General features: G+C 36.7%; 4 protein-coding genes and 1 long non-coding RNA gene across 8 annotated transcripts; 3 read left to right on the forward strand and 2 right to left on the reverse strand.

Moving 5' to 3' along the window:
* Nucleotides 1-2,681: 2,681 nt before the first annotated feature.
* Nucleotides 2,682-4,585, forward strand: LOC7460920 (uncharacterized). The gene is made up of 2 exons (XM_002306563.4): nucleotides 2,682-3,598; nucleotides 3,720-4,585. The coding sequence occupies exons 1-2, from the start codon at nucleotides 3,242-3,244 to the stop codon at nucleotides 4,329-4,331; spliced, it is 969 nt and encodes a 322-aa protein (XP_002306599.1). The 5' UTR covers nucleotides 2,682-3,241; the 3' UTR covers nucleotides 4,332-4,585.
* A 1,353-nt stretch (nucleotides 4,586-5,938) lies between these two features.
* LOC7469117 (serine hydroxymethyltransferase 7) lies at nucleotides 5,939-11,528 on the reverse strand. The gene is made up of 4 exons (XM_002307369.3): nucleotides 10,272-11,528; nucleotides 9,086-9,488; nucleotides 6,759-6,860; nucleotides 5,939-6,416 (listed from the first exon to the last, which is right to left on the reverse strand). Exons 1-4 carry the CDS (start codon nucleotides 11,205-11,207, stop codon nucleotides 6,199-6,201), a joined length of 1,659 nt encoding a protein of 552 aa, XP_002307405.2. The 5' UTR covers nucleotides 11,208-11,528; the 3' UTR covers nucleotides 5,939-6,198.
* A 207-nt stretch (nucleotides 11,529-11,735) lies between these two features.
* On the forward strand, nucleotides 11,736-15,712 carry LOC7460921 (uncharacterized). Its single transcript, XM_002306564.4, has 3 exons — nucleotides 11,736-11,904; nucleotides 11,981-12,134; nucleotides 15,426-15,712. The coding sequence occupies exons 1-3, from the start codon at nucleotides 11,787-11,789 to the stop codon at nucleotides 15,454-15,456; spliced, it is 303 nt and encodes a 100-aa protein (XP_002306600.2). The 5' UTR covers nucleotides 11,736-11,786; the 3' UTR covers nucleotides 15,457-15,712.
* Nucleotides 15,713-15,807: 95 nt separating this feature from the next.
* On the reverse strand, nucleotides 15,808-18,172 carry LOC7460922 (uncharacterized). Of its 4 annotated transcripts, none has more exons than XR_002981949.2 (3): nucleotides 17,282-18,172; nucleotides 16,136-16,706; nucleotides 15,808-16,014 (listed from the first exon to the last, which is right to left on the reverse strand). XR_002981949.2 is itself a non-coding variant. In XM_024601737.2 (3 exons), the coding sequence occupies exons 2-3, from the start codon at nucleotides 17,657-17,659 to the stop codon at nucleotides 16,515-16,517; spliced, it is 570 nt and encodes a 189-aa protein (XP_024457505.1). In that variant the 5' UTR covers nucleotides 17,660-17,755; nucleotides 17,912-18,172; the 3' UTR covers nucleotides 15,808-16,514. The 4 variants fall into 4 exon arrangements, 2 of the variants coding, with proteins under 2 accessions (XP_024457505.1, XP_052309327.1); XR_002981948.2 differs by having other exon boundaries at nucleotides 15,808-16,020; XM_024601737.2 differs by having other exon boundaries at nucleotides 15,808-16,706; nucleotides 17,282-17,755; nucleotides 17,912-18,172.
* A 3,650-nt stretch (nucleotides 18,173-21,822) lies between these two features.
* On the forward strand, nucleotides 21,823-23,116 carry LOC127905387 (uncharacterized). The gene is made up of 3 exons (XR_008059350.1): nucleotides 21,823-22,193; nucleotides 22,286-22,581; nucleotides 22,661-23,116. It is a non-coding gene; the product is annotated as an uncharacterized LOC127905387 (long non-coding RNA).
* Nucleotides 23,117-23,308: the final 192 nt, after the last annotated feature.

Raw genomic sequence — 23,308 nt, forward strand, 5'->3', positions numbered from 1 at the left:
AAAAATATAACCGTAAATTAAAAAGTTGATACTAACATATAAGAGAATACAATAAAAATTATATGCGTTAATAAAAACATATAAGATCTTAAGCTAATTTTTAACGTGGTAGAAGAATAAAACAATGTTACAATTGCTACATTGAAACACCGTTTCCTTAGTTTTTGTATAGTAATTTTTCAAAAAAAAAGTGTAAAGAAAAAAATTATAAAAGAATAAAGATAAGGAAAAAAAATGACGGTATAAATAGATGAAGTGTAGAGTGATAAATATTCAAAGTGTAAGAAATAAAAAATAATATTTTTTCCAAAAAAAACTGTAAAGAAAAAAAGAAAAATCTAAAAAAAATATTACAAAAAAAATAAAGATAAGAAAAAAAATATAGTGATAAATAGGCCAAGTGTAAAATGATAAAAATATCAAGTATAAAGAGAAAAAAAAACATAAGAAAATTTTGTTTTCTAAAAAAAACTGAAAATTACAATTTTTCCATCATTACAGGAAAAAAAAAGAGGAAAATTTACAATTATGTCATTTCTACATGAAAACACCATTTTGTTTTAGTATATGTACTAGTTATTTGACCTGCGCTTCACCGCAGGTTGGATAATGTTTTTTTGGCAAAAAACAAATAAATATACAAGCTTTTCAAATGTGTTTTTTTTTTTTAAAAAATTATAATTATAAATAAAAAATCATATGCATGCATTTAATAAAATACTTCGAGAACCATATGTGTCAATAAATGCAAAAAACAAAATGTTAACTTATATATTCAACTCATCTCGCTGCAAGTCGAGTAAATTTTTTTCTAACACAAAATAATTAATGTGCTAGTGTTATTAAAGTATTTTTTGACATCGAATAAAATACATAACCATTAATCAAAAAATCAATACTTACATATAATAAAATATGGTAAAGATCAAATGCGTTAATGAAAACATGTAAGATCTCAAGCTAATTTTTAACGTAATAGAATAATGAAACAATGTTGCAATTGCTATTATGAAACATTATTTCCTTAGTCTTTGTATAATAATTTCTCCAAAAAAAAGTAAAGAAAAAAAATTACAAAAGAGTAAAGATAAGTAAAAAAAACGATATAAATAAGCCAAGTGTAGAGTGATAAATATTCAAATGATAATAAATAAAAATAAAATATTTTTTTCCAAAAAGAGTGTAAAGAAAAAAGGAAAAACTAAAAAAAATGGTAATAAATAAATAAAAAAGCAAGTATAAATAGAAAAAAAAATATGAAAAACTTTTTTTTCATAAAAAAATCCTGAAAATTAAAAATTTTCCATCTCCACAGTACCACAACAATAATAAAAAAAAATAGCAAAATTTACAATTATATTATATCTACATGAAAACAGATTTTCTTTTTAGAATATAGTATAATAATAATAATAATGTTAACTAGTGTTAATGGTAATGCATGGTGGATGGTTATGGTGGAAGAGAATGGGCGCCCGAATCAATGACACCATAAATAATGGTCCCTAGACATTAGTTCCTCCTCACATTCCAATGAAATCTCTAAAGACCAACATCCTCTTAAGATCTTCCCTTTCTCCGAAAACCCACGAGCACCCTCCCAAGCAAATTTCTTGAAATGAAACATAACTCGATATAAATAAGATTTCATGGTCCCCCGTCCGCTGGCTACAAAAAGGAAAAAAAGGGATTTATTTATTTATTTATTTAAGAGAAAGGATTGAGATGAAATGAGGCAATATACGATGAGGGAATAAAGGAGGAAATACCCCCCCACCTTTAAACATTCTGTAGCCGTTGATCAACTAATCATGAGAAACCCATTTAGCCAAGTGGGAAAAAACTTGGGAGCCGAAGATCATACATAGCATAATGAAAGAATCAGGAGAAAAAAAATGTCACAAAATCCCCTTTTCAAGATCCGCCGTTTGATGGGGTCGTGAAGCTCTACCAAACGAATGGCCTGGATTGACTTCTTGATGTAATAAGAAGATTAACTGAAGGGTGTGTTGTAATTCATCATATTCTAGATTTGTTTTTCAAAAATTATCAGTTTTAATGATACAAACTTCAAGGTGATTAGAGACTTACATAGTTATTAACTTCATGATCTTAAAAGATTATTTAAGGTGCGCGTAAGTTAACTCAAACACCTACAATTAAAAATAAATAAAAAAGGAAGAATCAACCTCCTATTTGTCCCGATAAGGGAAAAAAGAGAGATAAAATAAGATCAGAGGAGGCCTAAAAAGACTGGTTTTTTTTGCATAGTAGAAGGTTACGGAACACACATACAAAGAACCTCATCATTCCATTCCCTCCTTTTCAAGAAAGAAAATAAATCTAGGACGAATCAAACCCACAAATCTCAATAGAATAGAGGGGCTGAGTCAGTTGCTCGAGGAAGAAGAGGCACTCGAACCAAAAGCAGAGACCCTCTCGTGTGTAAAATGGATGGATCGAAGGAAGGAATTACGAGCTGCGGAAGCAGAATCTCGGTCAACAACCCAGTCAAACTTTCTACAACCCAATAAAAAAGCCTCACTCTATCATCATGCAACATTGCCAACTATGTATAGATATATATAAAATAAGCATCACAGCTTGCCCGCCCCCACCCCCCCCCCCCCCCCCCCCCTCTCTCTCACACACACACACACACACACACACACACAAGTATAATATTTAATAGGAGGGAGGAGGAGGGCAGGACATAACACAAAAGGAAGAAATTGGAAGGGAGCTTATGAAAGAAATCATGTCTTATAGGCTTTTTTCTAAGCTTTTCAAATATGGTAAAAATTCCTCTGCTTCTTCTTCTTTATTTTTTTGCAAATCCTTCAAGTCTTTTTCCTCCTTTCTCTTCCTTTCTGCCCATTAAACAATGAAAATGGCATATTACCAATCATCCTTTCCCCTCTATAGGAAACACCCATCATTGCTCCCAACAATCCTTTTCATCCTTGGAAACCTGAGCTTCTAATATATTCCATCCCTTCCATTCTTTCTCTCTTATGCTTCCCTTCACTTCTCTCAACTTAAATACCCCCTCATCTCTATAACCTTTTCTCTCCTCTCACAAACACACACCCTCCTCCTCCTCCTCCTCCTTCTTCAACTACTCTTATGTAACCATCCCATCACTGTTCTTTTTTAGCCTTATAGAGAGAGTTGTGCTATAGCGAGTGAGTGATCGGTGGTCCTCTCCTGATTAGTTAGTTTCTCCTCTTAAATTACTACAATGGATCCTTCCTCTGCGAATTCTCTCAATGGTTTCTACTCCTTTCTAACCAGAGGGATCGATGATCTTGAACGTGTCTATCTCTCTAACAACTTCATGTCGATTCAATTCCTTCAAAGGGTTCTCTCTTTATTAAGATCTTTTCACTCTCAGCTGACCTTGCTTGTCCAAAAACTCCATTTGCCTGTTGGGGATAAGTGGCTTGATGAATACATGGACGAGAGTTCTAAGCTATGGGAGGCATGCCATGTCCTTAAATCAGGCTTATCTGGGATCGAGAATTACTACTCTGCTGGATTCAATATCACTTCTTCTCTTGAAAACCATCGCCATCTTAGCCCCCAGCTATCTCGCCAGGTTAAAAAAGAAAAAAATACCATAACTTTGTCTCATTTCTTGATTCATTTCTATAAATATATGTAACTCAGAATCAAAAGTATGGTTCTTTATAAAAATAAAAATTGAATTCTTGTAACAGGTTACAAGGGCAATCTCCGGGTGTAGAAGAGAAGCAGTGGGATTAGAAGAAGAGAATAGAGCTTTAATGGAAACAAGAATCCAACCACTGTCTTTGAGGTTTGATGAGAAGATTTCTATTGAATCCAAACTCAACGGATTCAACGGTTTTCGTGGGGTTTTGTATGCAATGAGAAACGTAAGCTCTTTGCTACTGATGATCCTGCTCTATGGACTAGTGTATTGTTGGCCAGAATCAAGTTTTCTGCGAGGAGGGTATGAAGGGTGCTTGTTTTTCGGATCAGCTTTCTTGATCTCAACAGGGAGATTGCAGCAGAGAGTAGCGGCAGAGATAAACCAGATAAATGGGAGGCCAGGGATTCTGCTCTATGAGTTCAGGAGATCAAAGATGGCCATGGAGGAGCTGAGAGGGGAGCTTGAGAGAAAGTGTGGACAAGGGGGAGCTGTAGAGTGGGAAACAGAGGTGGGGATAAGAGAAAGAGTGGACAACTTAAGAGGATGTTTTGGGGTGTTGAGATCTGGAGCTGAAAATATTGTTGGGCAACTTGATGATTTCTTTGATGAGATCGTTGAAGGAAGGAAGAAGCTTTTGGACTTTTGCAGTCACAGGTAGGAAGAGAGAAGGGGAAAAGGAGTCAAGGCTCAAGAGAAAGAGAGAGAAATAGAATGATTGAAAAAATAAAAAAAAATAAAAAAATACAAGGTAGACGAAGCAGTTGTTGGGGTTGTTGTACCCTTAACCCTTCCCTCCTTTCTCTTTTTTAATTTTCCATTTTCCTCTCCTCCTCCTTCTTCCATCCATCAATGTGGATTTCTTGTTTTATTACGGTTGCAATGATAATTCTGTAGGTTTTGGTTAAAGGAAAAGATAGCATAAAAGTGGGAATCCATGAAAAAGATTTGGCAGAGGAGTTCAGGGATAGTTAACATGCAGGGACTAAGTTGTTACGCTTTTTCACATCCATCCCTGCTTCTTCTTGTATTTTTCTCACAGGGGAGAGAGAGAGAGAGATTAAAAAAAAAAAAAATCCTCGTTAGCATTATTTTATTTTGTGCAAGAAAAGTCTCCAAGTGGTTTTCCCTCTTGTTCCAGTTGCGTGGTCATACAAGCGCTATCTAGTTGTTATAGTAAATGACTAATCATTCTAGCGGTGAAAAAAAACAGAAAGAAAAAGGAGGGAGGCTTAGGGCTTAACAGGGGATTCCTGGGTCTCGCTTTAATTTCAAAGGCAGCCCTCCTTCCCACTCTGCTCTTGGGGGTAGGAAGAGGGAAGGCTTTTGTCTGATTCGGGCTCACTTTGAAAGAAATGGGGTTTGATGATGAAAGCTTCTTAGCCAACACTCTTTCTACCTGACATGTCGTTTGATCTCTCTCTCTCTCTCTCTCTCTCTTTACGCTCTGTTGCCAATTTATCTGCCCTTTTCTGGGGTCTAGGGAATTATATAAAATACACAAGAAGATATGGAGGGGGGGGTCACTTTCAAGTTCTTAACCGTATCTCATGCTTTTTGTCCCTTGCCGGAAATTCATGCCTTGCCTCCCCTCAGGGGTTCCATATGAGAAGGCTGAGTGAACTTAAGTATAAAATAATGGAGAAGGGGGGAAAACATGACGACAAAATCTAGCTAAATGAATAAATAAAGCTAGCTGCACCAGAAGCAGGCAGTTTTTGGGCTGCAAAGTTGTGTTCCAACGAAGCTGTGGGCAGGAGGCAGCATACTGAGAATTATCATTGCCCTTTAAGCCACGATACCAGGCCTTTAATTATCACAACCAATTATGTATGTCCTTCCTTCCACCCCATCCTTCTAACAAAATTTACTAACAGAGCAAGCACTGCTAAAAGAAAAATGGAAGCTCACAGTTGTCCCCCACCTTGCCTCTCGTGAACGGTGAGTTAAAAATAAGATCCCCATAACAGAAGAAAACCAAAGTTATGACTAGCAGAAGAATTCACACAGGATTAAAACCAAAAAAAAAACAGTTGAACAGGCAGAGAAAGAAACGCAGGCAACCAAACATAGACAAGGCTTCCAGCAGAGCAGCATATCACCATTTAAATCTGCATTAGGGTTCATTAAAGGAGAAAGGCAGAGTCATTCACCCAAAACCAGACCCCATTTCCACGTTTTGCACGTTGGATTCATTTGAAACAGCAGGCATCCATCCTGTTTAAATCATAAGTAAGATAATGCTACGTGATTCTGAACAATCAAACATAAAGAAACTTATCTGACCCTTGACAAATTTTAATTGGCTCGTAACAAAACCTTTACACAATCAGAGGAATAAACAAGGTTGGGATAGTGTGGCAACACTCTAGAGATTCACTATATCTGTAATTTACACAAGACGAATGAAAAGTAACAGCTATATTGGGGGGGGGATGACGGGTTACCATGCGGAAGTGGCAATAAGTCGAAAAAGGCAAGGAAAAAAGATCTATAGCTATGCATGCAAGTAGCCTCTATTACATATTTCAAACGTCAAATCCTGGCATGGCAAACTGAGAAGCAAATATCTCAACCCGGTTTCGAAGCTCAACAATTTCTTTATTGTTATGAAGACCTTTGAGAAAATCCTTTTTTCCATGTTCCCTCTGCACAACAGTCGTTATATGAGAGGCCTTAAGAAGAAAGTCAGCAATTTTCTCGAAATCAGCCTCTAAGCAACCTCTTGATGTCATAGCAGGAGTACCTGAAAGAGGTTAAAATTATGAAAAACTTAGAAATTGAAGAAAGCATAATGCCCTTAAATTACCATGTTAGTAACTTAACATTTAGATGCAGGAATTCAACACAATGAAAAATTTGAAATCAAGGAAATTGAAGGGATTAGGAATAAACAAGATCCATTGTGAGGTCACTCTAAGCTAACAATATCATCTACTTTCTGCTGCAAAAAAACCTTGTGCTGCCTTTAAAAGTATATCTAGAATACTAAGGAAATTTGATTGGAAATTTTAAACTTGACAACCCTACAAGTCTTCAAATTAATTGAAAACTGATAAATTACTGGCTTGGCAAGATTACAACTTACCGATTCTCACTCCTCCAGGACAGATAGCACCATTGTCACCAAATATGGCACTTTTATTTAGAGTGATTTGGCACATTTCACACACCTTCTCATAACACTTGCCTGGAAGATAGAATGTGGTCAGTAGGATAACAAAAGAAACATACACACACACATGAATGGATAATTTTATAAAATACAGTCAACAGCATGCATAAACACCCACTTGCTCATGTGCAGTAGAAGAAAAATAAAGCATATACAACCAGGAAGAAAAGTTACGTACACAGAGATAAATAGGATGTACATTTACATAAACAGTTGAAGCTATTTAATTGGAATGAGCACCCCACCCATGTCTCCATCTACTGTAGCCTTGTTACTATAAAAGCTACCATTTCTACACGAAGATTGTACCACAATAAAGCCAAGTATTAAATGATGTCCCTACAAGAACTTAAAAAGAAAAAGAAAGTGGAATCAGGAATCAAATAGGACTGCTACTTTGAGCAGTATTAGGGGAGAATATAACTGTTTAGAGCAGTTTTTTGGAAGGCCCATGACCAGGAGTTTTTCCCTCCAATGATTTCTTTCTCTGGAGAGGTAAATGATACATGCACTTGAGCTCTGCCATCATCCACTGGGTCCCAACTGGAACTATGGGTCCCAAGAAGAATCAGGCTATCTTGGAAAGGTAAATGGTAATTTAATAAGAAAACAGGCTTAATCCTAATGCCTACATTAGCCCCCTTTGATATAAAAAAAAGTTAGAAGGGAGAGTGAAGGGGGATATTCCAGAAAGTAGTTGCAGCAATAAGATTCTACAGGAGAGTATTGTCCATTTCAAGTGTTCCTTTCCCAATTTTATGATCTAAACAGTGACACAAGTATAGGTGAGTAACGTTTCCAACATTGGCAATTCATATCTTTTCCACTTAAATAATACATCACTCTTCCGCACAGATATATCTGCTCAAAGACAAACTCAGAAGCCTGCATATACTAGAGGTAGTGATTTTTCTAGATAATGACTACAAGAATCTTTTTAACAAGACAAGGCAGTAAGCAGAATTGCACATGAGAATCAAACTGAAACTCAAAGTAGTCAATGTGCTAAGAGAATTCATCCTATCTAGAACTCCAATGCTACATAACCCTAAGAAATACAAGCATACACCATTTCAATTTTGAATATCAATAGAATGAGATGATGTCAGCCTACCAACAAAAGCGTGCATGGTATGCAATCTCATCGTGAGGTTAGTGCTTCTTTGTTTTACACACTCTATGCTCATAAAATAGGTTTTAGCGTTATGAAACAGTGCATCAAACAAATATGGACTGGACAAGTGGAAACAAGAACTTATTGCTGTTGGGGACAAGGCAAGAAAATGTGCAGACGAAAGGAGGGATCAAGTAAATTTTGAACATCCAGTTTCAAAGGTGAATTGTGTAGCACAAAGGTATGTTAAATTTTGTTCCATTTAGAGCTGATTGTATGGTGATAGCCAATACTTAATGTTACAACACCTAGGAAGTAATGGCAGTCTATGCACCCTTAACACAAATTGCTGATCAATGAAAAAATTACAAGTACAAAAGACAATATAGTGAGATGAACAACCTTAAGCTTCATAAAAGTGTAAATTTCCATTGAAATTACTTTATTTTTCTGGTGTAACTGGGCGAATTATGACTTCTGTTTGATTATTCTCACAATCAAACAAAACAGGCTACAAAGAGGTTGGCAAATTATGAATTTTGTTTGTTCATTCTCACAATCAAATAAAAGAGGCTACAAAGAGTTTCAGATAAGTGGGAAATTTGGAAAACTTGTAGCCCCTAAGATGCATAACAATTATTTGTTTAACTGCCAGCTTAGTCTAAGTGATTAAGTTTATTCATTTTAAAAAATGAGTAATGTCGTTCTGTTGTGTTCCTGAAATAACAGTATACAAGAATAGATTGCCTTTTAGGAGTGGAATTGGGATTGGGTACCTTTCCCAACGTTTTCTGCAAAAGACCTACCTTAGAACTCGACTGTGATCCCTTAGAACTCGACTGTGATCCCTGCCTCAAGGAGAGGGTGGGGAATGTGGTTACGGGAGTATATTTTTATTCATTTTCATAATAAATGATTTTAACTAAGTAAAAAATGATACTTTATACCCACCAAACAGAATCCATTGACATTAAAACTTAGTAAAGTAAAATGAAAAACATAGTGATTGAATTGCATAACAGCTAAAGCAGGGGCAGAGTTGGTAATAATTCAATGCGTAAGCAAACACTAAATCTTGAGCTAGCTACTAATGTGAAGATTGTGCAAGGATAGAAATATATATTACCTGCTAAGCCCCAAGTTGTTAGATCCCACAGCACCAAATGGTTATCAGTACCGCCAGTCACCAATCTGCATTTTCTTCTCAACAAAGCAGACGCTAATGCCTGAGCATTTTTCCTCACCTGTTGCATATATGCTTTGTACTCTGGTGTAGCCACTTGTTTTAAGGCTATGGCAAGAGCAGCGATGTGATTATTGTGAGGACCCCCTTGTAATGATGGATGGACTGCAAAATTTATCTTTTCTTCAAAATCATAATGGCTGCTACCATCACCATGACTAAGCATGCCCTGCTTCCTCAATTTTGGGCCTTTCCTATAAAAAATAATCCCCCCTCTAGGACCTCGAAGGCTTTTGTGAGTTGTAGAGGTAACAATATCACAATATTCAAATGGACTAACACATCCCTGTGAAAGACAGATAAAACAACAGTAAGGAAAAAAATATATATATTGTGATAATTATAGATCAATGTGTAATTGCTGTTCTACAAACTTGTTCTTCTAAATACAAATATGGACTCAATAGGAGTGGTTCTTCTAAAGTATGCTTTCAGCAAATAAATCCATATTAAAATCTAAATCCTAATGCACATTAGATCTTCTATATTCTAATAAACGTGTTAATGTTTAGTTTAGGTATTTACAGCAGTAGGCAAGTGGTGAAGATAAGAAACCAGGCAATTCTAAGCTATAAAATTCCATTTCATAAAAAAAAAATGATCGATCCGAAAAGGATTCTGCATGTTGCAATTTTAAGCTTTCACAAAAAAATCAGAACAGAAGGAGATGCACATCTTTTCCCTACAATTACCTTCTTGCAAGATGTTAGAAAACAGTCACATTTCCTTCTCAATAGCACAAACCAGCAATGTAGAGAGATTATTTGAAATATGCTCTACCACACAATGGCCACATAAAGAGAGAGGCGTGTATCTATGTGTTAATGATATGTCATGTGTTATATCACAGCATATATTTCTAAATGCATCTCAATATCATGCACGCAAAACAATTTAGAAGTTGTTAAACAAGAAGCAATTCATGATACTAAAAGCACAAGCTGATCAATCAAGCACTTCTGCCTTTAGGTGGTAACATTGTACCCTAACTCCAAATTCAAAAACAATATCCATAGATTCGAAATAAAAATGGTAAATAAACAAGTTACGAAAAATCAAAATTCCAAACCTTAGCTGCCACAAGCCCGCTAATGTGAGCCATATCACACATCAAAACAGCACCAATCCTATCAGCAACTTGTCTAAACCTCGCATAATCCCACTCCCTCGGATAGGAACTCCCACCACAGATCAGTATCTTAGGTCTAAAATCCATAGCCTTCTCCTCCATCTTATCATAATCAATATACCCAGTTTGCGGGTTCACTTTATAAGGCAGACTCTCAAAAAAAATCGAAGAAGCCGAGACCCTTTTCCCTCCCGGTGTATAATACCCATGACTCAAATGTCCTCCAGAAGGAGAATCTAACCCCATGATCCTATCCCCAGGCAACAAAAGCCCTGTGTAAACAGCAAAATTCGCTGAAGTACAGGAATATGGCTGCACATTAACACCCCATTTATCAGAATCAAGTCCAAAAGCTGCCAAGGCGCGACTCCAACAAATCAATTCAATTTGATCAATATTTTGATTTCCCGTATAATATCTGGAACCAGGCAATCCCTCAGAATATTTATTAGTTAAATGACTACCAAGAGCTTCCATAACAGCACGGCAAACAAAATTCTCAGACGCAATCAATTCAATACCTTTAAACTGCCTTTGCTTCTCCTTCTCCATAATCTCATGAATCTCAGGATCTGCGATTGGAAGCGGGTGGTTTCCCCATGCCCGAACCATGGCCCGACGAGACTCCAAACCAGGGTCCATGGCAACCCGTTTGGAAGAATTTGTCGTCGACGATGACGCTGATGATTGAGAACTGTTATCTCTCGGTCTCTTTATACACATTTGGTGACCCAAAATGCTAAATTGCTCATCTTCGGTTTGATTCTCTTCGTTATCGATGCGGGTTTCTTGTTTTTGATCGAGTAATTGTAGTGGAATTGGACTTGAGTGAAATCCAAGTGAGAGACCTGATTGTGCTGCTTGTGTTAAATCCATCACAAAATAACAAACAAAAATGGAGGCTTTTTTTAGGGCTTTCTGGTTCTATTTTTTTTTCAAGGGGAGGAGTAGAAACAACAGAAACAGCGACAACAACAACAACGTCTGATGCAATTACAGTGAAAGTAACGAACTCTTGCTGGTGTTCTTGTGTTAACAGAGGCTTCCATCAAAATCAGAAACAAACCCTAATTCGGAAAGAAATTGTGAGCGAGAATTGTTTTTTAGGGTAGTTAAATGGTAAAGGGGAAATGAACCTGGACCGAAAAGGGGAACGTTTGTGAATTGACCGGAATAGCCGGTAGAGTCAAGCTTCCTTATACGTGAGACCGTGAGAGAGAGAAGTGTTAAGCTCACGCGGACTAAATTTTGGTCAGGTTCAGTGACAGTTACACCTGCGCGTCTTTTTTATATTTTATTTTTCAATAAACTCTGACCGACCTTGACGTAGAGAGCGATTATGGTTTGGGCCCAAATGTCCAGTATCCCTATGGGCCGGATCCCATTAATTTTGCTTACATGTCAATCCATCAAACACTTAGCTGTCTAAAGTGGTTGCTTGCTTGTGTCGATGGAATGGAGGTCTCCTCCTTCTCCCCGTCTTCTCCTTCTCCTTCTCTTTGGGATTATTTGGGCTTGTTAATTTTACGTCCTGCTCTCGCAATCTTGTTTGTGACTTCGTTTATCTCTATTGGTATGTATTTTGTTCCTTTGTTGTTTCGTGGGTGACTGTAATTTGAGGATTTGACTGGTGGAAATTTGATGATCAGGGTGGTTTTTAGCATGGAAGCTAGTGCTGGTACATGTGCCTTTGGTTCAAGAGATTTTTGGCCTGCGTAAAAAACTCACCAAGCCTAAGCCACTGACCCGTCGAATATCAAGAATTTATAATACCATTGATGCCCGAAATTCCACTCCTGCTGGGTAATTTTTTATGTTTACTCTTTTCTTTTTTTGTTCATTGTTTTATATTATTAAATTAAGAGTTTAGGTTGGAGTCAGAATTTGAAAGTTCTATTCTTTGATTTATGTAGATAGTCAATTATATGGTTTCTGTTTTTTTTATATATATATAGGATTCACAAAGTACGCTTTTAAGCTAGAATTCAATCAAGTAATTTTATGATGATGCCTCAATAGCCTGGAATCTTAGCTGTGCTAGTTTTTATCCTAAAACTACTGGTATGGGGTTTCCAGTTGTTATGTTGATCTTGAATACTACTACAGCTGAGGAAGCCCACAAGGAGTTTTTTATTTGTTTTATTGACACCTGGTCACGAAGCAAAGCATGAGATATCTTTGCCATGGATGGAGGCTCTAGATCATTGTGCTGATTGATTTTACTGCCATGGATGCGGTCTTTAACCTTCTATATTTTTTGGATGGGTTTATATTGCTTCTTTCATGGCTAATGTTGACCTAGTATGGGGTAGATAATCTGTGAAGGAAATGTAAGATGGATAGTCAAACCTCACATAGAATGCCGTATGAGTGGATCAATCTCTATTTAGATACAGTATACTGTTTTGTTAGTTTGTTCTTGAGAAACTATTGTCTTTGTCAATTGTGATGAATTATAATAGTTGTTTGAGAGCTCGTTGCTGTGGTCAGGATTTCCAAGAAGAAAAGGTTAAGGTAGTAATGGTAAAAGGGAGACTAGGTTTCTCAGTTTGCCCATGGCTCATCGAAGAACAGAGGATTCATCTGGACAAACTCCACAAACTTAATCTCAGGTTCTGTAAACAAGTGACTTGGAATGGTCACTGGCCCTTTCTTCGTTTTTGGTTCTCTGCCAAGTCGAAAAGAAGAATAACCTCTTTTGGTTTGTTTCTGACATTATGGGTACTTGCATTTGAGGTTATCATAGGAGTTAGCAAGGGCATTTAGTCTTTGATGCTCGAGTCCTAGAAGGGGAAGAATGGAGCGCCGGGATTTAAATAGTGTTCATTGAACAATATGGATATAAGGGGACTGTATTGGGGAAACACAATGATATAATTTAACTTGCTCTGAGAATCTAATGTATTATTGAGCGATGGAAACAATGAATATATGTTAGGTATGTTAGGGAGTGTTTGGTATGATAGAAAAAGATGAACTGGACAAGATAATTTTTTCGTGAAGTTGTTTGGTGCACTTTGATAGTAAAAAAATCAATTTTTGTCCTGTTTAAGGTTGTTCTAGGGGAGAAATTTTTGTCCCACTAAAAGGATAGAATAAGCTTGTTCAATTCTCTGTACAAGAGTTGTTATTTATGAAATGGCTATGCCCTTGCCAAAAGGTAGTTTACTCACTCTACTACACTAAACAGACTCTCTTCTCAAGAAAGCTCTCTCTCTCTCTCTCTCTCTCTCTCTCTCTCTCTCTCACGCGCGCGCGCACACACAATGCGTGTGTGAGTAAACTACCTTGACAAAAATTTCCATCCTTTTTTTGTGAAGTTGTTTGGTGCACTTTGATAGTACAAAAATAAATTTTTGTCCTATCTAAGGTTGTTCTAGGGGAGAAATTTTTGTCCCACTAAAAGGATAGAATAAGCGTGTTCAATTCTCTATACAAGAGTTGTTATTTATGAAATGGCTATAATGCCCTTGCCAAAAGGTAGTTTACTAACTCTGCTACACTAAATAGACTCTCCTCTCAAGAAAGCTCTCTCTCTCTCTCTCTCACGCACACACACATTCAATGCACGTGTTTTTTTTTTTCTTGCTTTCGTGTTTGGTTGCTGAGAAAATCAATGCAACAAGAAAATAAAAACTGTAAAACACATGTACCCAATCTCTCCTTGACAACCTCAACAATAACTTTTTATGAAGTTGTTTGGTGCACTTTGACAGTACAAAAATCAATTTTTGTCCTATCCAAGGTTGTTCTGGGGGAGAAATTTTTGTCCCACTAAAAAGAATTAGAATAAGCTTGTTTAATTCTCTGTACAAGAGTTTTTATTTATGAAATGACTATAATGCCCTTGCCAAAAGGTAGTTTACTCCCTCCACTACACTAAATAGACTCTCTTCTCAAGAAAGCTCTCTCTCTCTCTCTCACACACACACACACACACAATGCGCGTGTGAGTAAACTACCTTGACAAAAATTTCTATCCTTTTTTTGTGAAGTTGTTTGGCACTTTGATAGTACAAAAATCAATTTTTGTTCTGTCTAAGGTTGTTCTAGGAGAGAAATTTTTGTCGCACCAAAAAAGATAGAATAATAAACTACCTTGACAAAAATTTCTATCATTTTTATGTGAAGTTGTTTGGTGCACTTTGATAGTACAAAAATCAATTTTTGTCTTGTCTAAGGTTGTTCTAGGAGAGAAATTTTTGTCCCACTAAAAAGAATAGAATAAACTTGTCCAATTCTCTGTACAGGAGTTGTTATTTATGAAATGACAACTTCAACAATAACTTCCATGCCTTTATGAACTTGGGACCACTTGTTTTCACTAGTTAAAGTATGCTTAGAATCCCTTACATATTGATGAGGTATTGGAGAATAGTTGGGTCCTTCTATTTCAATTGGGGAACTGTTGACACTGTCACCTTCCAAATGGTGCTCCCTCCCATCCAGGAAGTGCTCAAAATCAGCATCCACTTCACCACAATCAACTATACTGCCATTAACATTTTCCTTACTTCTGAAACATCAAAATCATCAGCAAACTCATGCTCCTCATGATCATCAATCTGAAATGGTGTCAAATCACCGTGAACGACAAATTCTGAGACATCATCAATGGCTTCAACATCAGTTGCTGTGTGCTCATCTTCGTGGGCAGCAGGATGCTCTTCAAATTATTAGGATCATAGTAGAAGCCAAGGTTTAAGTTTGATTTTCTTGTTTGGTTGCTGAGAAAGTTCAGCAAGAAAAGAAAGGAAAATTGTTGAATGTTTGTGTTTTTGTTTATCTTTCATGCTACTTATTAAAAAAAATTAAATGCTGAAATGTGGGATCTTTGGTTGAAAACAACAGCATGTTTATGTATGCTTTGATAGTTAAAAAAAAATATATATTAATTTTTTGGATTAAAATATGTGTTATAATCTTCACTTAAAACATTAGACAAGAGAGGTATTACTGTCATTGTCATTACAATTTGTTGTTCTATCTTGTTCAATGTCTACCAGACAATAGGATAAATTGTTCAGTCCAATGCACTCCAAACATTACCTTAGTAAATTATGAAATCTAATGGGAGGATTGGTTGCAATGCAGGATAAACAGCTCTGGATTAGCTGAAGATTGAACTTCACTTGTCTAGACGGGGAGAAAGGGATGGCAAAGGAATGAGAAACTATGCCCATCCTCGGTTCCCAACAGAGAAATCAAGTTTCAGAAAATCTGTAGTCTCATGATTGTTGTTAATTGTTCGAGAAGTCAGTGTCAATCTGAAGTTGCATGATTGTTGTTAACGTTCCACGCACGTCAATTATCATTGTTGATTGGTATTTTGCATCAAACGAATTTGAGCTATCATGAAAAGCTTTTCAGTAAACAAGAAATGCTGTCCCTTCCAGAGTGCAGAAAGAGTAGATTCAGCGGGTATCGTGCCATCTTTTCGTGATATAGATGTACGATGTTTGACAAAAAGTCACGGTAAGTTCTATTTTCTTCTAATTTATTCATGATTCAAGGGATCAAAGACTTGGTAAAACCCACTTGACATTAGTCCCAAATAATAGGAATCAAATTATGCTTGCATTTGATTGAAGGAATTAGCATTGGACTCTGATTTATATATTGCCCGTCAAAGCAGCATGGAATTAGCGGTCTCCAAGAGCCTGTTTTCCCATCTTCCCGCAACCTGAAACTAGAAATGAGAGAAAGTAAAAGGATGGTATGGAATTATCTTCCAAGAAATGCAGAGTGCGATTAGTATAATACGTTGGCGCAAAACACAAATTAAATGAGAGTTGCATTTCCACCTGATGAACCAATTGGTTAACACATAATGTGTGCATAAACGTATCAAGCCATGTTTGGTGGAGAGGTTGTGCTTGTGTTTGATGTTGGATACAATCTCTAACTGCACAAAAACGCGAATAGCCAAAGCATGTTTTTGCTGCGTTTTCTGCTCCACCTTTGCTGCCCTTTCCTAAGACCAAATGTCTCCAGAGTAGATAGAAACTGCATTCTAGAGCCTGGACACCAAGGGAAGATTTTTTTTTTTTTTTTTTTTCCTCCCTCGGCACATCATAAATTGTTTCAGCGACAAAAGTTTCAGAGCAGATAAGCAATGACCATATGATAGCAAGTCGAAGAAAATCCTCATATTAAAAACTTTCTTGCCCAGCAATACTATCGTTAGTCCATTCCAGCAGTCGTGGCTGGTTGCTCAGCACCCACTGAAGCTTTCTTACTGCCGAGCCCAGAAGAAACTTTAACCGTAGCTGGTTTTATTAATCGATTTCCAAGGAGAAATACACGCCTGAATTCTTGAATTATAATTCCCTCTTTGTACTCTAGAGACTCTTCACGTGCAATGGCCTCATGAAGCTACAAGAAAATAGAGGCAAACTCAAGTATTAACAGAAGCCAATGTTGAATGTGTTCAAGTGCTGTGAGACCCATATTACTCAAGTTTACAAGCATTATTCCACCCTTCCCTCCCAGAAGATATACGTTCTACTCATGATTCTGACAAAACCATATATAATATAGTGGCTCTCATAGGGGGAAAAAAATGGAATTCCGTTAATTGAAAAATCATAGGTAGCACTATGAAGATGACTTTCTAATCTGGAAGTAAATCTAGGAAGCAGAGGTTAGCAATTGAACTGCTAATCAAAATCTCAAACTTCCCCCAATTCCAAGTTATTTTCAATTTGGAAAAATATCACTTGCAGTCCAGAATTTATTTGTTTTGTTGTTTGTCTTATTCATGCATTGACCGATTTCTGGAAATCATTGCAATATGTAGAGGCAATAAAAATAGAGTATACATAGACCAAGATCAAATACAAGCCTACGCGCTATCTCATATCCAGTGTTAATCATCAGCACAAACAAGAAAAGGCATCGTTCATAACACTAAGTACAAAATGAAGTAAACTCGAGGAATTTTCACTTACCGAAGGATCAAAAGGCTTTCCAACCGTTGGCACAGCAGCCACCTGCAAGCTCCTCATCATGTCCGCAAAATGTTTGTATCTACCCTGGTAACCTGTATCAATCTTCTTTTCTTTATCTGTTTCCGGCTGTACTTGTTGCTTTGCTCTCTCAAAACTGTCCACCACGGGCAGCAGGCTCTCAATCACTTCTCCCTGGGCATCACTCCTGATGTTAAGCTTCTCTTTCTCCGTCCTTTTCCTAACATTATCAAAATCTGCTTGCAAACGGATACATTTCTCCTTCCCAGAGGTTATCTCAGCCGATGGAGGTGACACTTTCTTGACTGATTCGTTATTCTCTTTTTCTATGATGCCTATCTTAGCCTCAATATCCAACATGGTCTTCTCATCTCCGCAAGAAATAGACTGCCTGTAAATCTTCAAAAGGTTCTTCAGACCGGGTCCTCGTTTCTGACCTTCTTCCTTCTCATTTGTCTAAATAAGAAGGAAGGGAAAATAAAATCACAGAATGATTTGATAAGAAACTTCCCCTTTTTTCCAACAGAAAACAAAACAAAATAGCAAAACTGATGACCTTGGTTGTTTACTTTCATTAATAAGAGTGGGTGGAAAATGAGGAGAAAAACATACGGTATATAGGAGTAGGAACAGAGTCTTGAGGTGCAAGAAAAGCCTTCAAAGAACGCCTGTTCTTGCAGTTAATTGGGATTGGAGAGGAATTGGGGAGAAGGGAGGCATTGATGGGTTTGCAGAGACGGAGGGGTCTGTGGAGTAGAGGTTGAAGGGGTAATGATGAGGTTTTGGTTTTGGAGGGTTTTGAAGAGAAAGAAGAAGCGGAGAGGCGAGGAGGAGCTAAGAGAGTGTGGTTAGAGAGGGAAATAGCCATAGAAAATTGATGATTTATCTATAGGTTATAGCTCTCTGTTTGAATATGAGGCAGTGGATTTCTTGAACCTCTGATCCACTCTGGATCACTCTCTCTCTCTCAGATTTTTCTGGAAAGAAGAGTTTAATTCATTTCTTTAAACAATATTTTCGTTCAACATCAGAAAATCATGAAATCTTGATTCTTCCCAGGTTACTTCCCATGATTTACCTCTAATTATTTTTTGAAGTTATACTAACTAGATTGCACGCACGTGTTAAGTTGCAGGATAGAAAGAAAAAATTATCTTTTATGTAATAAAAAATATTCCAAAAATTATTTGATATTAAATTCACTACCAGAAATTCGTTAAATACCAACGGATTTACCGACGGAATATTTTCTGTCGGTATTTTAAGGTCGAAATTACCGACGGACACTTTCCGTCCGTAATTCAGTCGATAAAAACCGACGAAAACTTTTCCGTCCGTAATTCAGTCGGTAAATACCGACGAAAATTTTCCGTCGGTATTTACCGACTGAATTACGGACGGAAACGTTTCTGAATTTAAAAAAAGGCGGGTCGCTGACGTGGAGGTTTTGGCGGGTTATTTTTTTCCGACGGATTCAAAAACGACTGCCCGTACAGTGCCCGTAAAGTGATGTGACCGGTTCGCCGTTTACATTTCCGACGGACTCACCGAGGGATTTGAAATGGCAGATCCGTACGGTGACATGTCTATGTTTCCGTCAGAATCACCGGCGTAATAACCGACGGAAAAAGTTAATATATGACAGCTCTGCCGACCCTCTCATCCTCCATTTCTCCTTCTTCTTCCTCATCCCAACTCTCCCCATCTGCAAACAACCAGCCCCCCCTTCCCCCCCCCCAAAAAAAAAAAATCTTCTTCATATCAGCACAACAAGTTATATTTCTTGAAGTTTTGTGGTCACAGCATCCGCGCGTGTTCTGATTTACCGACGGATTTTATCAATTTTTGTAAGTAATTATATCTTTTTAAATTTTAACATTTAATTAAATGTCAATTTTATTGTTTTTTTAGTATATGTATTTTGTTAGTAGATGTACATGTTTTATTGTTATTTCTCAAACAAACTTGTAGTATATGAATGTATAATTTTGTACCTGTTATGGTTTGTTTTAGATTTTGTAAGATTGTATTTGTTTGTAAATTGTTATTTCTTTATGGAATTACCGAATTACATGTGCTATTTTGAAATAATTAATAGCTTGCTTAATGGGCTCGTTTAAAGTTTTATCAATGGTATTGCGGAGTGGTAATTTCTGTAAATTTATATATTTTAATTCGTATGGACGTTGATAAATGATAATGAATATTTAATATTTATGAGAAGTTGTGATTGGTTTGTTGGATATAATCTCGAGTTAAAGTAATATTTTTACAAGTTTATTTACCTAACTTAGTTAATTAATACATGATGTCATCATAATTTTATAGAGGTTCGATATAAGTCATGGATGATCGTTCATGGATGTATCGAGATTCACCCCAAGGATTGCGGAGGATGGATTATTGTAATGGGGTTCAGGGTTTTATTAATTTCGTAACATCTATTCCCAGAAATTTTACTGGAGGCGGTATTAGGTGTCCATGCAGGAAGTGTGAAAATAAAAAGTATCTGCATCAAGATGTTGTAATGATGCATCTTCTACACAAAGGGTTTATGGAGAATTACCAGTGTTGGTATGCACATTGAGAAGTATTTGTTAGCGAGAGTGAGAGGAGAATGGAAGAAACGGTGGTTGGGTCTACTTGTAGTGCTAGCAACGTGCATGAAACGGCAAATGACAACACTAATCCTTACAGAAATATAGTTATGGATGCAATGAGAATGAATCAAGGTAATGGCAGTCAATGTCCAATCGTAGAAGAAGAACCTAATGTAGATGCAGCTAGGTTTTTTGATTTGTTGAAAGATTCTGACGAACCATTATGGGATGGCTGCACGAACCACAGTAAATTATCGGCCGTAGCACAGGTGTTCACCATCAAGTCAGATCACGGGTTGAGTGAGGCCGGGTATGACAAGATTATTGAATGGGCACGAACCACAGTAAAATATCGATGAAGAAGATGATATTCATATTGAAGATTGCGATGAAGGTGATGACAATTCAATTGATGACGAAGAAGAAGAAAATTCTGACTAACTACCAAAATGAAGCCCTATGTAAAACCCTTTTTTCATGTAATTTAGATTATGAATGATATATATATTTTGAAACACAAAATATTTATTACTTGAAATAATTAGTTGAAATGCCACAATTATGATGGATGATATATTTTGTGACATGAAATAATTACTTGAAATGCCACCCGATCACCGACGGCCTTAAGTCCGTCGGCATTTCACAGAGAGTTCGAAAATAATTACTTGAAATGCCACCCTATCACCGACAGCCACACCGACGGCCTTAAGTCCATCGGCATTTCACAGAGAGTTCGAAAATAATTACTTGAAATGCCACCCTATCACCGACGGAATTATTCCGTCGGCATTTCACAGAGAGTTCGAAAATAATTACTTGAAATGCCACCCAATCACCGACGGCCACACCGACGAATTTAAATACGTCGGTAAGTTGTCGGCGGTTCAATTTCACCGACAACATTACCGACGGACCGCGCGAATTTCAAAGGGTTGCGCATTAAATGCGCCTCTGACCGCGTAATATTGCCGACGGACCACGAAAAATATGGAGGGTCATTAAAAATTTTGGTGCGAAATTCAAAATTTACCGACGGAGTTTTAACACATCACCGACGGAATAAATTAAAATAATAATTAATTTTATATCCGTCGGTGAAGCCGTCGGTAAAACTGCCATACAAGTTAAGTGACCGCCCGTTCAGTTCATTTTTTCTTCTCCTTCGTTTCTCACCTTAAGCTTTTGATTTTTTTCCTCTCCATTCTTCAAAGCTTTCACCTCCAATCTCTAGCAAGTTTTCTTCATCATCTTCATCAGTTTAAAAGGCTAGTGTTTTCTCTATTTCATTTTACTTTAATAGTTTTTTTTTTGCTATTTTTTTGGTTATTTTTTTTGTTTTGGTGTATTTTTTATAATGTAGATAAAGTCTATAGTTTTTTTTGCATAATTCATTGCTAAAGTATATAGTTTTTTTTTTTTGAATTTATTGAATATTTTTTATTGTTGTATTGGCATAATTATTATTAGTTAATTTGTTGAATTTTTATTGTTAATGTTGAATTTACCATAGAATTAGTAATTGAATATGTTGGAATAATTATTAATTTTACTTTATTATTGCATGATTTGTGTTTAATTTGTTCCATTTATTTTGATTGTTATTCTAGAGTTTTTTTTTTTAATTTATTGTTTTGTTGTATTGGCATAATTATTGAATAATTACTTGAATTGTAATTGTTAATGTTGAATTTACCGTAGAATTAGTAATTGAATATGTTGGAATAATTATTAGTTTTACTCTATTATTGCATGCTTTGTGTTTAATTTTTTCCATTTATTTTGATTGTTATTCTAGAGTTTTTTTTTTATTATTGTTTTGTTGTATTGGCATAATTATTGAATAATTACTTGAATAGTAATTCTTAATGTTGAATTTACCTTAGGATTAGTAATTGAATATGCTGGAATAATTAGTATAGATTGGGTAAATTGGTTGTGGCTATTGTTAATATGTGCAGGTTTGTGGATTTGGGTAGTATCCGGTATAGGGGAGGTGCTGTCGAATTTTTTTTTTACATTTGAATTTAATTATATAATTATTTGTATCAAATTGTGTAGATGCGTAGAACGAAAACCAGAGCTGGTCGCTCAGGTGCGGTCGCAGCTAGTTCGTCTAGCAGCGAGGATGATATTTCCTTAGGTGCCTCTCAAGAAGAGGCACCTACACCACCTACGCCGTCAACCGATGCTGCCTCTTCCAGCGGTACTTCACAGCGCAGAGGCGGCGTGCCTTCGCAGCGGAATCAATTTACCCGCAAGTACGAGGCACAGTGGAAGGACGACCTTTCAATGTAAGTTTGTTAAGGTTTTAGTTTTTTTAAAAAAAAAATTACAACATAATTTATCAAGTAATCACTATTGAATTTATTTCATTTATTTTCAGGTTCACAAACATTGAAGCCGCCCGAGTAATATCATCGGCGTTTAAATCGTCGATGGAGATTCCATTGTTTCAATGGAGTCAGATATCCAAGCATCCTGAATGGATGCCTCAAATCAATGCATGGTTTAACAGGTTTGAGGTTGGTATTAATTTATAATTTTCAGCTTATTAATATAATTGTAAATAAATTATTATTTTTATTTAAACTTGTTTATTTATACAAAGCACAAATTCTGCTGGGACATTGAGCATAACGCTGTTGTGAGGAGGGTGTGGGAAAATCACGCGGCAACTAGGTAAGATCGAAAACAATACAGGATTTTTTTTAGACAAAAATTTATGTTTCGAAATGTAATTTTTGGTTGCATGAAGCAGGTTGCGTGATTTTTGGTATGAAGCACAGAAAAAGGCAAAAAAAAAACCGCGAGGGATAGGGGTTTCCAAGGCTGGAACGATGTTGCGGTTTGGAGGGATTTCAAACCGATATACATCCCGGAAGATATATGGCCGCACTATCTTGAGCACGTGACGTCTGAGCGGTTCACACGACGCTCACAGTCCGGTGTTGGCAACCGGAATCGGCCAATTCATGGTGGGGTGACAACTCACACTGGCGGCTCCGTTCCGTTTGCTGCACATGCGAAACGGATGGTAAGATTAATTTAAATGAAATATATCGTTAAATTCAGTTGTTGTTAATATATCTTTTTTCATTATAGGCTGCGTCTCTTGGACGTGAGCCGAGCCCGATGGAGCTGTTTGTGGAGACGCACGTGCGGAGTCAAGACCGCCAGAAGGGGGCGCAACAGTTCGTTGATAACCGTGCTCAGTATTTCGTGGTATGTTTGTTCAACCATTTTATTTTGTAAGTTATTATGTTTATTGTATTGAATATGATGATTACTTTTTTATTTTATTTTCAGGAGACCTATAATAATCGGTTGAGGGAGAGATACGGGGACGATACTTTGACCCATCCGGAATTCGATCCGAATTTGTAGATGGAGGTTGGCTCATCAGGTG

Source organism: Populus trichocarpa, chromosome 5 (assembly GCF_000002775.5).
Source record: "Populus trichocarpa isolate Nisqually-1 chromosome 5, P.trichocarpa_v4.1, whole genome shotgun sequence".
In the NCBI taxonomy this organism is placed as follows: Eukaryota; Viridiplantae; Streptophyta; class Magnoliopsida; order Malpighiales; family Salicaceae; genus Populus; species Populus trichocarpa.

What these genes read in the sequence shown, in the direction of transcription:
- LOC7460921 (XM_002306564.4), top strand. Translation starts at nt 11,787, where the DNA reads ATGGAGGTCTCCTCCTTCTCCCCGTCTTCTCCTTCTCCTTCTCTTTGG. An exon ending in GACTTCGTTTATCTCTATTG is followed by an intron (nt 11,905 to 11,980) that starts GTATGTATTTTG and finishes TTTGATGATCAG; the next exon opens with GGTGGTTTTTAGCATGGAAG. An exon ending in CGAAATTCCACTCCTGCTGG is followed by an intron (nt 12,135 to 15,425) that starts GTAATTTTTTAT and finishes GTTGCAATGCAG; the next exon opens with GATAAACAGCTCTGGATTAG.
- LOC7469117 (XM_002307369.3), bottom strand. Translation starts at nt 11,207, where the DNA reads ATGGATTTAACACAAGCAGCACAATCAGGTCTCTCACTTGGATTTCAC. An exon ending in AACAACTTGGGGCTTAGCAG is followed by an intron (nt 6,861 to 9,085) that starts GTAATATATATT and finishes TCTATCTTCCAG; the next exon opens with GCAAGTGTTATGAGAAGGTG. An exon ending in TCCTGGAGGAGTGAGAATCG is followed by an intron (nt 6,417 to 6,758) that starts GTAAGTTGTAAT and finishes AACCTCTTTCAG; the next exon opens with GTACTCCTGCTATGACATCA.
- LOC7460922 (XM_024601737.2), bottom strand. Translation starts at nt 17,659, where the DNA reads ATGTTGGATATTGAGGCTAAGATAGGCATCATAGAAAAAGAGAATAAC. An exon ending in GAAAGCCTTTTGATCCTTCG is followed by an intron (nt 16,707 to 17,281) that starts GTAAGTGAAAAT and finishes ATTTTCTTGTAG; the next exon opens with CTTCATGAGGCCATTGCACG.
- LOC7460920 (XM_002306563.4), top strand. Translation starts at nt 3,242, where the DNA reads ATGGATCCTTCCTCTGCGAATTCTCTCAATGGTTTCTACTCCTTTCTA. An exon ending in GCCCCCAGCTATCTCGCCAG is followed by an intron (nt 3,599 to 3,719) that starts GTTAAAAAAGAA and finishes TTCTTGTAACAG; the next exon opens with GTTACAAGGGCAATCTCCGG.